Source organism: Orycteropus afer, unplaced genomic scaffold (assembly GCF_000298275.1).
Source record: "Orycteropus afer afer isolate SDZICR_OR568_19922 unplaced genomic scaffold, OryAfe1.0 scaffold00111, whole genome shotgun sequence".
NCBI classification, from domain to species: Eukaryota; Metazoa; Chordata; class Mammalia; order Tubulidentata; family Orycteropodidae; genus Orycteropus; species Orycteropus afer.
Window position 1 is genome coordinate 7,599,888 of NW_006921698.1, and position 14,485 is coordinate 7,614,372.

General features: G+C 35.3%; 1 protein-coding gene across 1 annotated transcript in view; it reads right to left on the bottom strand.

Annotated features, from left to right (window-relative positions):
• Positions 1-14,485, bottom strand: part of MAP4K5 (mitogen-activated protein kinase kinase kinase kinase 5) — a 182,637-nt gene that overhangs the window by 140,800 nt on the left and 27,352 nt on the right. Inside the window, exon 2 of the mRNA XM_042781362.1 lies at positions 12,007-12,064. Coding sequence (XP_042637296.1) covers positions 12,007-12,064 — 58 coding nt within the window. The remainder of the gene's footprint in view (positions 1-12,006; positions 12,065-14,485) is intronic.

A 14,485-nucleotide genomic window follows, 5' to 3' on the forward strand; every position in this document is an offset into this window, starting at 1 on the left:
TCCGTAGTGATACTGCCTCGGAAACCCAAGGAGGGGTCGCTATGAGTCGGGTTTGACTCGACGGCACATAACAACAACAACAACAGCCACAGACTATCTTGTCGAGCAAAATGAACATCTTAAAATGTGTTCAAGAGTAGGCTGAAATTCAAACATACAACAGGTTAAAAATGGTGGCATGCGCCATCATGGTATCTTCTTACATTTCAAAAGTAGTCCTCATGCCTAATCAAAGAGATGGGAAATGCAACTACAACTCAAAATGGTATCTGTGGTATTACATATTTTCAATACTAATCACAGGTAAGGAAAACTATTTGAATGTCACCACCCGTAAGATGGTGACTACATTTAATAATTATGTACTACGAAAATGAAATACAGAAATGATTAAATCATTCCTGAAAATAATCTTTCCTGGTGTACACAAAGGGCAACAAAAATACAGGGACACTGAAAGGAATGCTGACTTCATTATCTTTTATAATTATTTTTGTGGCTAATTAAAAAACCCAACTGTCTGTACCAATCTATAGGAAGAGCCTCACAACCAACCTGTTTCAATAAAATTTAAAACATAATATTATAAAGTTAAACTGCTAGGGTCAAGTCAAGAAGTCTGTCATAAAATTTAGGACTTCTAAAATGATTATTAAACTTTAATGACCTATTTTTAACTAGAGGGAAGGAGTATTATCAAGTTTATAGCTGGAAGTTCATTTACTCAAAAAAAAAAAAAAAAAAAGTCTTGTTTATGTTTTACTACACGTAAGGCTTTTTCTAAGACATGTTGGCAAATAATTATCTTTTCATGTCTAAATACAATTCTAAACCACCTCATCTGTTAAATCCATGTAAGAAAGTGCTTTTGTGTTATACTGAATTTAGTGAAAATTTTAAAAAGCTGCTGAGTACAGTTAAGCATTCATTTCTGAAATATAACTGGCTCCAAAATTATCTAAAGTATCTAACCTGAGTGTTGGGAAAATTCATTAGCATGCCATATGTCTGATCCAAACATTCCCTTGAGTCTGTTCCAAAAATCTGAAAAAACTAACATCTACTTCAGCTTTACTGAAATGTATAATAAAATCAGGGTATAAAACTTATAATCCAAATAAAACAAAAACCAAATTCGCTGCATCAAGTTGGACCCCACTCACAGTGACCCCTCCTTGGATTTCCAAGGCAGTATCACTACGGAAGTAGATTAGCCAACCTTCCTTCCGAGGAGTGGCTGGTGGGTTTGAACCACCAACCTTCTAGTTAGCAGTCAAATGCCTTAGGCACCATGCTACCAGAGTTGCTTATAGTCCAAATGGAAGACTTTTTTTTTTTTTTAAAAAAAAAGGTAAAATAAAAACCCACAAATAAAACTTAATGAAACAATCCAAATGAATAAAATTGCTGTTACGAATAAAAGATAAACTCCTCAAATTCTAAAGCACAGATGAAAAGACAGAAAACTACTTATGAAAAAGTATATATAATGTATGAGAAAAATTTATTTCCCAGGTCACTAATTTAACAGTTATTATTTATTGAAATTATAATTACTATTGAATGAATCAAAACCATTAGATATATTAAATATTAAGGCCTAATTTTCTGAATATCACAGACTTTTGAAGATATTCAGTACTAAAGAAGTATCAAAGAGCCAACGTCTAAAATAAATTAGCTTATACTACCAAATCCAAACCAAAAAATCAAAAGAAGCAAGCAAAAAGGAACCAAACTATAATATAAATAGATTATAGAAACAAAAACCAGATCTATAATACTAATCTATAATTATCTATGGCATGCATTTTCCTTAATATTAATATCCCTTGCTATGCTATCAATGAAGCAGTAGTAAAAGCTGGCAGTTTCAAGTGGATCAATAGTTACCATTATTTTAAAAATTAGCTGGGGTTAATTATGATATAGTTTTAGTTTCCTAAACCAGAAATAAATCTATAATTAAAAACAAGTTTTACTAAATTATGATAAGTACAAAATACTTTATTTCTAAATAACACATTTATTTCACTACTTTACGAAATATTAAGGAAAAAAACAACCACCTTTCAAATTATGACGACATGATCCATTACAGGACAAATCTCAATTCAAAGATTTTTTAAATGTGGGGGGAAATCATGATTCTTACAGTTGATGAAACACAGTGTTTGTTTTCTGAATGTGGTATAAACATGCTCCAATTCCCAGGCTGGTTTTCATAATGGTCCTCTTTCACCCCACCATGATTTATCATTAGTAAGTCTATCAGAACTGCAAACTTTAAATGAGTGGGTTCATAAACGATAAAAATAATCATCATAACCAAAATTACAGGGGAAAAAATGGGATTTTCAGAAAGTGTATCAGAGAAATCCCTGGTGGGTTCCTATGGTTAAACACCTGGATGCTAATGGAAAGGTCTGTGGTTTAAGGGCCTCGGAAGAAAGGCCTGGCAGTCAACTTCTAAATATCAGCAATTGAAAACCGTATGGAACACAGTTCTTTTCTGACACACATGAGGTCACTATGAGACAGAATCAACTACATGACAACTGGTTTTGGTTTTTGATATATTTATTAGGACTTTTAGGAAACATGTTACATCAAATACCAACTTCCCAAAACTATACAAAGAAAGAGGGAGGATATTAAAGAACCCGCCATCAGCACTGAAATTAGGAAAGAGTTTCTTACTCATTCAATTTGCAGAAACGTCACTCATGTACCTGAATAACCTGAACCAAACATAAAGACTCACTGATATTCCTAATCTAAAAAAGGAATTAAAAGAAAAGTTTATGCTTTGGAGAAATCAAAAAATGTACAAAGGAGGAGGGAAGTCAAAGCCACTACAGGACTTTGAGGCATATAATAAGGTCCAGACAGAACAAAAAATAATTACAAAAGGAAAAACTTAACATGCATTAAAATTCTCTACCCTCCCCCTCCCCCAAAATAAGTAAAAAAATACAGGATGCAGAAGACATGGATAATTTATTTTGAAAGAAAACATATGATAATAGTGCTTCAAAATCTCAAGGAAATTAAGAAAAAAAGAGTACCACCAGTGAACAAGGTAACAAAATGAAGTAATATGAACCCTGGTGGAATTAAATGAGGGGAAGGGGAGAAAAATGAGGGAAAATATCTGTATAGAAGTAATAAAAGCACTAGAAACAACAAGCAGTAGTAATACTGGAGACAAACAAACAAGTGATGTGATGGATGGTCAAAACAGAATACCACATAATGCAGAGAGAAGATTCACAAACAAGCAAGAGACAATAGATAAGGAGCACAGATAGGAATAAGGAGAACTAATAGGAATAACTGGTATTCCTGAAGTAATAAAATTTCTAAAATTGAAGAATGACGAAACAAAGTTTCATGAAATACAGAAAGAACCAAAACTGCAACAACCGCAAAAAGCTCACTCTCTATCAAGGAAAAAAAAAAAAAAAAAAAACTGCAGAATTTATTAAGACCAAAAGATAGTTTTTTCTTTTTAACATTTTATTGTAGATTGGGTGGAAGTTTACATAGCAAATTGGTTTTCCCATTCAACCATTTATACAAATTTTGTTTCATGACTATATTCGCAATCTCCTAAATGTAACAACACTCTTCCCACTTCTTCCTTGTTGTTGTTGTTGTTATTTTGCCATCAAGTTGGCCCCGACTCATAGCGACCCTTCCTCGGGTTTCCAAGGCGGTATCACTACAGAAGTAGCTTTGCCCAACCTTCCTTCCAAGGAGGGGCTAGTGGGCTTGAAGAGTCAGCCTTCTGGTTAGCAGTCAAGTGCCTTAGGCACTATGCTAACAGAACTCCTACTTCTTCCCTGAGTACCCTGTTTCTGTGAGTCCATCTTTCCTGTCCCTTCCGGTCTTCTGAACTGCTCTTGGGCAAATGCTGCCCTTTTGGTCTCATATGGTTGACTGTCCTGAAGAGCACATTTTTCATGAGAATTACTGTTCACTTCATAGGCCTATCTATCATTTATCTGTAGGTGATCTAGAGGAGCTGGTTCAGTCCCAGGTTTGAAGGATGTCTAAGGCCCATCGTCTTGGAGGTCCCACTAGTCTCATTCAGACCAGGATGTCTGGTCTTTTTTATGATTTTGAATTTTGTTCTACATTTTTCTCCCATTCTATCCAAGACCTTCTATTGTGGTCCTAAACTGAACAAAGACCAAGATATATTCTGTTGAAATTGTTGTTGCTGTTGTTATGTGCCTTCAAGTGGGCCCCGACTCACAGCGACCCCTCCTTGGGTTTACAAGGCGGTATAACTACAGTAGTAGATTGCCCAACATTCCTTCCGAGGAGTGGCTGGTGGATTTGAACCACCACCCATCTGGTTAGCAGTCAAGTGCCTTAGGCACTATGCTACCAGAGTTCCTCTGTTGAAATTAGTGATTTCAAAAACAAAGAAAGAACCCCCAGCTTCTGCTACAATCAGGCAGAAGCAGTAAGTCACCAACAAAGGGAAAAATAGTAATAGGCAAGTTTTACATTTCTCTCCAACAATATTCAAGGGAGAAAATGAGGACAAGGGAAGAAGAATGTGTGATCCAACAATTATATACCTAATCAATTCTTATGCAAAGTAAAAGAAAGGCTTTTATAGTATTCATCTACACACCAATCATACAGCCTATGCTGTTTCAGGTGCTGAAATATTAACAATATAGACAGAAGATCCCAATCCTCATGGATTTTACATTCTAGGAGAGGAGATAGACAATAAATAAATATATGAAAGTAAAAAGAAAAATATCAGGCAGTCACATTTCCTATGCAGAGAAATAAAACACTTTAAACTGGGTAGTCTGGAATGACCTCTCTGAGGACCTGACACTTAAGCTGAAAATTGAATGACAAGGAGCCTTATGAGCCAAGTTCATTAAAAACAGTACTTCCGGTAAAGTAGGAAAGCAAGAGAGGTACACAATGCACTCAGAAAAGCATGCAGAGTATAGGGTTCTATAAGCAAGGTTGAAAGTCCAGATATTATTCTAAGTGGATTTGGAAGCATGGAAAGGTTTTTAAGCAAGAGAGTACTATGATCTACATTTTTAAAAGGTCATTCCAGTGGCTTGTAGAAACTGGATAATGGAGGATGGAGGCTGGGGAGAGGAAACAGGCAGACCAAAAGGATGAAGGTAGCAATGAAGAGCAGAAGATGAATTTAAGATGTTCTGGAGGTGGAGTGGAAGGAAATTGTTGATTGACTCAGAAGCAAACAAAATTGAATTATAATGCCAATATACTGCCTCGGAAACCCAAGAAGGGGTCGCTATGAGTCGGGGCCGACTCGACGGCAAACAACAACAACAACAACAACAGTTTTGATGTAGGCAAATGCTTAGCAAAATGAGGAAGACTGAGACAAGAGCAGGTTTTGGGGAAAAAATAAATTTGTGTATTCAAATTATATTATTCTTAATACAGGAAAAAAATCACAATCCATCTATAATTCATCTTTATCAATAGATGAAACAGAGTAAGCAAGTGGGAATGGCAAAGTACAGAGAGAAAAGTCTAAATAATTAGTAATTATATTTACAAGCATATTGTAAATATTATAATTCTTAAAAGAAAAGAGGGAATAAAACACACTCACATCCTTGTATAATAGAAAATTCTGTTGTTCTGCTGTTGTTAGATGCTGCCCACCTCATTGAGGGCCTTCTCCTTTTTCACTGACCCTCCACTTTACCAAGCATGACACCCTTCTCCAGGGAATGGTCCCAACTGACAACATGACAAAAGTAAGTGAGATGAAGTCTAGCCATTCTCCCTTCCAAGGAGCATTCTGGCTGCACTTCTTCCAGGACAGATTTGTTAGTTCTTCTGGCAATCCATAGTACTTTCAGTATTCTTCCCCAACGTCACAACTCAAAAGCATCATTTCTTCTACGGTCTTCCTTATTCACTGTCCAGCTTTCATATGCATATGAAACGACTGAAACACCATGGCTTGGGATAGGGGTACCTTAGTCTTCAAAGAGACATCTTTGCTCTCTAGTACTTCAAAGAGGTCTTTTGCAGTAGATATACCACTGCAGTATGTTGCCTCATTTCTTGACTGCTGCTTCTACTGGTGATGATTGTGGAACCAAGTAATACAAAATCTTTGACAATTTCTATCTTCTTTTTATCTTTTTTTTATGCTGCTTATTGGTCCAATTATTTCTTTTTATCTTCTTTTTTATGCTGCTTATTGGTCCAATTATGAGAATTTTCGTTTTCTTTATATTGAAGTGTAATCCATACTACAGACTATTAAATCTTTAATCTTCATTAGTAAGTGCTTCAAGTCATCTGCACTTTCAGAAAGCAAGGCTGTGTCATCTGCATATCGCAGGTTATTCATGACTCTTCCTCCAATCCTGATGTCGCGTTCTTCTTCATATAATCCAATTCTTGGATTATTTGCTCAGCACACAGACTGAATATTATGGCTAAAGGATACAACCCTGATACATTCCCTTCCTGATTTTAAACCATGCAGTATCCCCTTGTTCTATCTGAACCTCCTGGTCTATATACAGGTTTCTCATGAGCACAATTAAGTGTTCTGGAATTTCCATTCTTCTCAATGTTATTCATAATTTGTTATGACTCACATAGTCGAATGCCTTTGCACAGACAATGAAACACAAGTAAACATCTTTCTGGTATTCTATACTTTCAGCCAAGATCCATCTGACATTAGCAATGATAGCCCTCATTCATGTCCTCTTCTGAATCCAGGTTGCATTTCTGGCAGCTCCCTGTCAATATACTGTTGCAACCATTTTTGAATTATCTTCAGCAAAATTTTACTTGCATGTGATATTAATGATATTGCTTGATAATTTCCACATTCTGTGGGATCACCTTCTTTGGAATGGACACAAGTATGGATCTCTTCCAGTTAGATGGCCAGACAGAACGCTTTCAAATTGTCTGGCATAGACGAGTAACTACCTACAGGGTGGCATCTGTTTGTTGAAACAACTCAAGGCATACCTCAGTCAATTCCTGGATCCTTGTTTTTCGCAAATTCCTTCAGTGCAGCTTTGATTTCTTCCTTCAATACCATCGGTTCTTGACCATATGCCACCTCCTGAAATGGATGAACATAAACCAATTCTTTCTAGTACAGTGACTCTATGCATTCTTTCCACCTTTTTTTTTTTTTTTTTTGATGTTTCCTGCATCATTCAATATTTTGCCCATAGAATATTTCCACACTGCAACTTGAGTCTTGAACTTTTTCTTCAGTTCTTTCAGCTTGAGAAATCCAGAGCGTATTCTTCCCCTTAGGCTTTTTAACTCCATATCTTTGCACATTTCATTATAATAATTGGCTTTGTCTTCTTGAGCTGCTCTTTGAAATCTTCTGTTCAGCTCTTTTATCTTCGTTTCTTCCATTTGTTTTAGCTACTTTCACTCAAGAGTAAGTTTCTTGTCTATAACAATACCTGAATATATCCTGAGAAGTCAACAGTATGTATTTTTTTAAAACATTACACTATGGCCCAAGTAAAGTTTATCCTAGGAATCCAAGGACAGATCAGTACTTACAAATCCACTAATTCAATATGTTAATAGATAAAAATAAAATCAAGAGGTCTTCTTGATAGATACTGAGACAGATTTGATAAAACATTCATTCATAATTTGTAAATCTGATAAATAACAAATGCTTTTTAATATGACATATCTACCTACCATCACCACCACCACCACCAATAACAATACCCAAGCCAATATTTAATTATGGAACATTAGAAGCATTATCCCAAAATATGAACAGGCCAAAATTATCATTATATAGGTTATGACTGCACAGTTGTAAAAACAATGAAAAAGACTTGAAAAGCCATCAGAAACAACATGAATTCTGTCAGTCTGTCAGAGACAAAAATAAAATAAAACCAATAGTTTATATAAATGTCAACAATAACCAAATTAGAAAGCAGAAGAGGGAGAAAAAGATCCTATTCACAATAGCAAGAAACATGGTTAAGTATGCAAGATTTATGTGGCAAAAAGTGTAAAACTTTCCTAAGTACCTGAATAAGAAAAAGTCCTTACTATTGTCAAAGGGCCAAATCCTTTCAAATCAATTGTACAAGGTTGCATTGTTTTCCTTTGTTCTGCTCTTTGAAAAATGTGATTTTAAAGTTCTCCTGAAAAAAAACTTTTTGAGAACTGAGTGAAAATAACCAAAAATAAAAGCAATGAAGATTATAAAATGAAAAGTTTTGGTCATCAAAAACAGAACAGTACTGAATTGGAAAAAAATGATTAGGACAGAACATAAAACCCATCAGCTTATGACAACCAGTGAGTAAAATACAATTCTGTAGTAAATAAAAAACCAAAAACTATCATCAAGTTGATATCAACTCACAGTGGCTCTACAGAACAGAGCAGAACTGCATCATAGGGTTTCCAAGGCTGTAAATCTTTACAAAAGCAGACTGACTTATGAGAGGCTGGTGGATTTGAACTGCTTTGTTTAGCAGCAGAATGCTTTAATCACTGTACCACCAGAGCTCCTATACTAAACAGTTTGGAGAAATTGTCTGGCCATGAATATACTTAGAGCTCACCTTCATCCCTTAGAACAAAATAGTTCCTGATGGAGCAAATGTTTAAATGTGAGAAGAAAAAACTGTGGGAAGAAATTATTGTTGTTGTTGTTATGTGCCGTCGAGTTGGACCCAACTCATAACTACCCCTCCTTGGGCTTCCATGGCGGTATCACTACGGAAGTAGATTGCCCAACCTTCCTTCCGAGGGGTGGCTGGTGGGTTTGAACCACCAGCCTTCTGGTGAGCAGTCAAATGCCTCAGGCACTACGATACCAGAACTCCTCGGGAAGAAATTATAGTTAAATATTTTTATATGTCTAGTAGAAAATGCCTAAGGAGGACAGAGAAATAGAGAAAGGAGGACTGACAAATTTATTGAAGAGAGAAGAATACTTCCAGAAATGAAAAGTACCATAAACAGCCAAACTAAAGACACTTTCAAAACATATGAAGAGTGCCAAATAAATAAATAAAGACAAAAATCTCAAAGTGAAAGTGCAAAAAACATCTAAAATTACCAATAGTAAAAGACAAACCCACTGCTGTCAAGTCAATTCCAACTCATAGCAACCCTAAAGGGCAAGGCAGAACTGTCCCATAAGGTTTCCAAGGCTATGTATCTTTATAGAAATAGATTGCCTCTTGTTTTTCCTGCAGAGGGACTGATGGGTTCAAACCATTAACTAGCTGAATGTCTTAACTATGTGCCAGTAGGGATCCTTCAAAGATAAATAACCCAATAAAACTGGGACTAAGCATATAGTTGTTTGTTGCCACTGAGTTGATTCTGACTCAAAGTGACCAAAAGTGTGCAGAACAGAACTGCTCCACAGGGTTTTCAAGGCTATGATCTTTTGGAAGTGGATTACCAGGCTTGTCTTCCAAGGCACCTCTGAGTGAGTTCAAAAAGCCAACCTTTCAGCTAGTAGTTGAGCAATTAACCATTTGCACCACCTAGGGACTCACGGGGTAAAGGGTAAGAGCAAGCAATTAACAGAATATAAAAATGGCCAAATATCATCTAGATGCAACAATGGGTCTCTCCTCATCCAGAGAAAAGAAGAATGAAGAAAACCAAAGGTGCATAGAAACAATTAGTCCAAGGGACTAGCGGACCATGTGAACCTCAGCCTATATGACCATGAGACCAGAAGAACTAGATGGTGCCCAGCTAGTACTGTCAACCACTCGGAAAGGGATCAGCGCAGGAGATCTTGCATAGAGTGGGAAAACAATGTGGAACAAAACTCAAAATCATAAAAATGACCAGGTTTACTATAGAGCCTGGTGAGAACCCCAAGACAATTGCTCCTAGTCACCCATCAGGTCTGGAACTGAACTCATTCCCATGCCTTCCAGCCAAACAACAGACAGGCATATAGGGTGAACATTTCTATCAGGTAGCTATATTCCTCAGAATAATCAATCATGGGAAAATGGAAGGACAGTATTTGTACAGGGAGATAGCACAGGGGGCAGGAATGCATAGGAAAGAAGGGCACAGGGAAGAGGTAACTACAGGGAGGAAGTGGGAAGAGAGCTGTTACATTGTTGGGAATTATAGTCAACGTCATGAAACAAAATGTGTATGAAGTGCTGTATAAACTTTCACCCAAATCACAATAAAAATTTAAGAAAGAAAAAAAGAAAGAAATGTCCAAATACTGAAATGACATCATTGTTTTACTGAACTTTATGTTATTCTTTAAGGAAGAATTTAAATATTACTCACGTTTTATATAAGAGATTTCTAACACAAATCAGTAACTTTTATAAAGCAAGGCAGTAGCAAATTATAATCTTCCAAAGGGTCTAAATTTACAGGGTAAGCAATTAATCATTTTATGTAAATAACATAATACACAAAATATTTTTAAATACATTGTTTCACTATCTGAATTCTTAAATGGCTTATTGAGAAATCAGAATTATATGATTTTAAAAATATACGTATTAATTCATTAGATGGACTTGAATCAAAAATAACTCATACTCTCAAACCAAATAAATCAAACTGTGCTATAACAAGGCCAGTGCATTCACTGACAGCACAGTAAAGTAAACATCTTTGTTTCCTCCAAGAACCCAGACCATTATCTTGACTACAACCATCCCTTGAACACAACTTGAATATTTGCTACAGCGATTCCTGTCCAAGAGATGTAAATGCTTGTGTAATTCTGTTACATTCCTTTCCAGTTGTGTTAGTGATATTTTGGAGATCATTCTCTACTTATGTGGAGCGTAGTTTAATAAGAGGACTCTGAAGAAAAGTATTATAACAATTTCTATCTGATAGAAAAAAGGATATTATGACATCTGAAAGCTTATTTTTGAAGTGTTCAGCATATACCTCAGTAATATCATTATCTCTCTAAAGAACCATATGCATAAAAATCCAAATATTTTGTTTTAATGCAAAACTATTTTAACTGCTCAAATTAATTAATTGTTTAATAGATAACTATGGTCACAATCACTCTGTATGTCTAAGTTTACCAGTTGCAATGAGTTGATTCTGACTCATGGCCACCCCATGTGTGTCAGAGTAGAACTGTGACAGGGTTTTCAATGGCTGATTTTCAGATGTAGATCACCAGGCCTTTCTTCTGAGGCACCTCTAGGTGAATTTGAATTGCCAACCTTTCAGTTAGCTGCCAAGTACGTTAACCATTTGCACTATCCAGGGACTCTGTGTCTTAAGTTTATGAACCAACAAATGAACACATCACACTATATTTTTGACCCAATGGGTCAAAAATTACTACTGCTCTCATTAGAAACTTTTATCAGAATTCTAAAACTGTTTCATGTTTTATACAGCAATTCTGTTTTCAAAGCAAATTACTCAACGTAAAACAAATAGCTTTCTGACAAAGAGCTGTTAATAAAATAAGCAAACCATTAGGCTAAGACCAGAATCATCAAATCTAAATCAACTACCTAAGGTATAGCTGACATAAAAATATCATTATCCTGGATATATTTCTTTTGAATTCATAAATTCTTAACTATCTAAATAAATCTGCCCTTCCCATCTCCTAAAAAATTAGTGAATACTTTCTCAATCAAATGCTCATAAAAACTAAAAGTGAAGTTCAAATATTTAACTATAATTAAAAAGAAAACTAAGTTAACATTACCAGTCAATGTGCTGTCCAATCTCTAAATGCACACGTTTCAATTTTTATTTAGCAGCAAAACTATCACACCAAACAAGTCTTTAACTAACAAATTCCAATGGAATTTAATATACCCAAGCTGGAGATATTCTATTGCCCTTCACAGAAGACTTCTTATCAGAAGGAGGGAAACAAGGAAGGAAGGAAATCTGGAAAATGCTTTTAAATCTGTATTTATGAACTATATAATAAAACTGTTCAAAAATCATGTTGAGGGTTTTAATACATACCAGGCTCCAATTTGATAATTTTTATGGCAGCCAACTCTCCTGTATGTACATTTCTGGCCTAAAAATGAAAATAAAATGAAATTTTTAAAAAGTTAAGTAAATATATAAAAATGACATGATATTATGTTAATTATTGCTTATCAACCATGCTTTTAACAAAGCTAAAACATAAAATCTTTACTTCCAATAATAAAAGTGTATTTATTAATAAAAAACATGGGAAAGACAAAAAGTAGGAAAAAAAATACCTTTAGTTTCACCAGTCAGAAACAGCTAGTACTTAAAATTTTGGTGTACTCCCGTCAAGTCTTTTCTTTAAATATAGGTAATTTTTCAAAAATAAAATTTAAAAAAATATGTTTATTATTTATATTAAAAACATAATTCATGTATCACCAAAGGAAAAATTAAAAATTCCTTATCTTGCTACTCAGAAAAAATGTTTTAGTGTACATGCTTCCTCTTTTTCACATATGTATGTGTTGTAGAAGATGATGCCACCATTAGTCTTCTACAACATGCTTTGTAATGCTGTCTAATTTTGCAATGATAGAACATATAACTTAACCAATCCACTATTATTAGACATTTAGGATTTGAGTAGTATTTTGTAATTGTAAATAGAGGGATAAATAGCTTCTTATCTATTCACAGCCTTAATTATTTTTCCATCAGATAAATTCCTAGAAGAGAAACTATTCAGCTTTTAACAAAAGAAGCCCTGGTGGCACAGTGGTTAAGCACTCAGCTGCTAACCAAAAGGTTGGCTGTTCAAATGTACTAAAAGCTCTGTGGAAGAAAGATGTGGCAGTCTGCTTTCATAAAGATTACAGCCTTAGAAACTCTAAGGAGCAGTTCTACTCAACGTGGGGTATTATATCGCCAAAATACACTATTGGTACAAAATGATATGCTGCTTTTTAAATTATGTATTCTCCCTATTTTATACACCATTTTTAATGGCTATATAACAAGCCATATAATCACCCCTCCCCTTACTGCTAGGCATAAAGATGTTACTCATAGTCTTTTAATTATTTAAGACTATTTCTTTCAAATGGATTCTCAGATAATTGTTTTGGCAGTGTGTGCTGACAGCCTTAAGTGTTCAATTTCATACCCTTTGGCTTAGTAATTTCATATCTGAGAATTCATTTGAATGGATATATTCTCACAGCTAATATAAGTGCTCATTTTTACTATACCCAACAGCATACTATATGTGGAAATGCAATTTAGTAATTTACAAGGTCTTTCACTTGCTGTATTATATTTAAATGTCAACTATCATACTTGGCATAAGCAATAAAGAGCATATAATAGAATAGGAAAGTATTTATGATCACATTAATTTGCCAGTGAAGTCATATTACCAGCAAGGAAAAGAGGAAAGGAAGAGATAAATGACAAAGAAGGTAGGGAAGACAGGCATAGAAGGGATACTTTTAGAAATGACATACAAAGTATGAGAAAAAGAAAAGAATGGAAGAGCAGGATACAGAGGGAGAAATAAAAAAGGAAAGAAAAAAGGATTTTTTTTACAGAAGTCTCAAATATTTTATGATGAGAATTTAATTTTCCTCATCTGTTGATGAGCTCTGGTGGCGTAGTGCCTAAGGCATTTGACTGCTAACCAGAAGGCGGGCGGTTCAAACCCAGAAGGAAGGTTGAACAATCTACTTCTGTACTGATAATGCCTCAGGAACCCAAGGAGGGGTCACCCAAGGAAGGGTCGCTATAAGTCGGATCTGAATCAAGGACAGGGAATTTATTTATTTATTTATTATCTATTATGGTGAACAAGGTAAAGGGGCGGCAGTGGGGGGGAATTCAGTAAGAGCAAAAAGGTATTTTAGCGTTCTCCCCACGACTCTTCCTCTCCCAAACCACGAACATTTAGAGAAATGGTAACAGAGGTCAGCCAGAACATTCCATTCTCTTTCTTTTCCTTTCCTGCTCTAGTTTGCTTTCAGACAAAAGAACTCTCTGTTAGCCTCAGGTCTTACTCCCAGTTCCTAAAACTCTTTCAGGATTTTAATCTTCCTTGGGTTATAGAAAGATACATGCATATAGATTTAGGCTATCCACTGCTCAACATTTCAAATACCAGTGAGAATCAGGTAGAGAAAACACAAGTTAAAGAATAAGCAACGATAACTGATCTTATTGTGGATCTTGTTCAGTGGATTATAAGATATGCATTATAAGACAAGTTCCATAATAATGATCGCAATTACATTTTTAATGTTTTTAGTTTGTAGGACTTTTATACTTGTTATGTAACTGTATTTACTTAAACACAATTTGACTCAGGCTCAGTAAAGTTAAATGACTTGCCCCAAGGCTATCCTGCCAGCAGGAGCAAGAGCAAGAGTTAGAAATCAACCAAACAACCAAACCAACCCTCACTAAATCGATCCCAACTCCTAGTGACCCAATAGGGTAGAGGAGAACTGTCCCATGGAGTTTCCAATCTTCA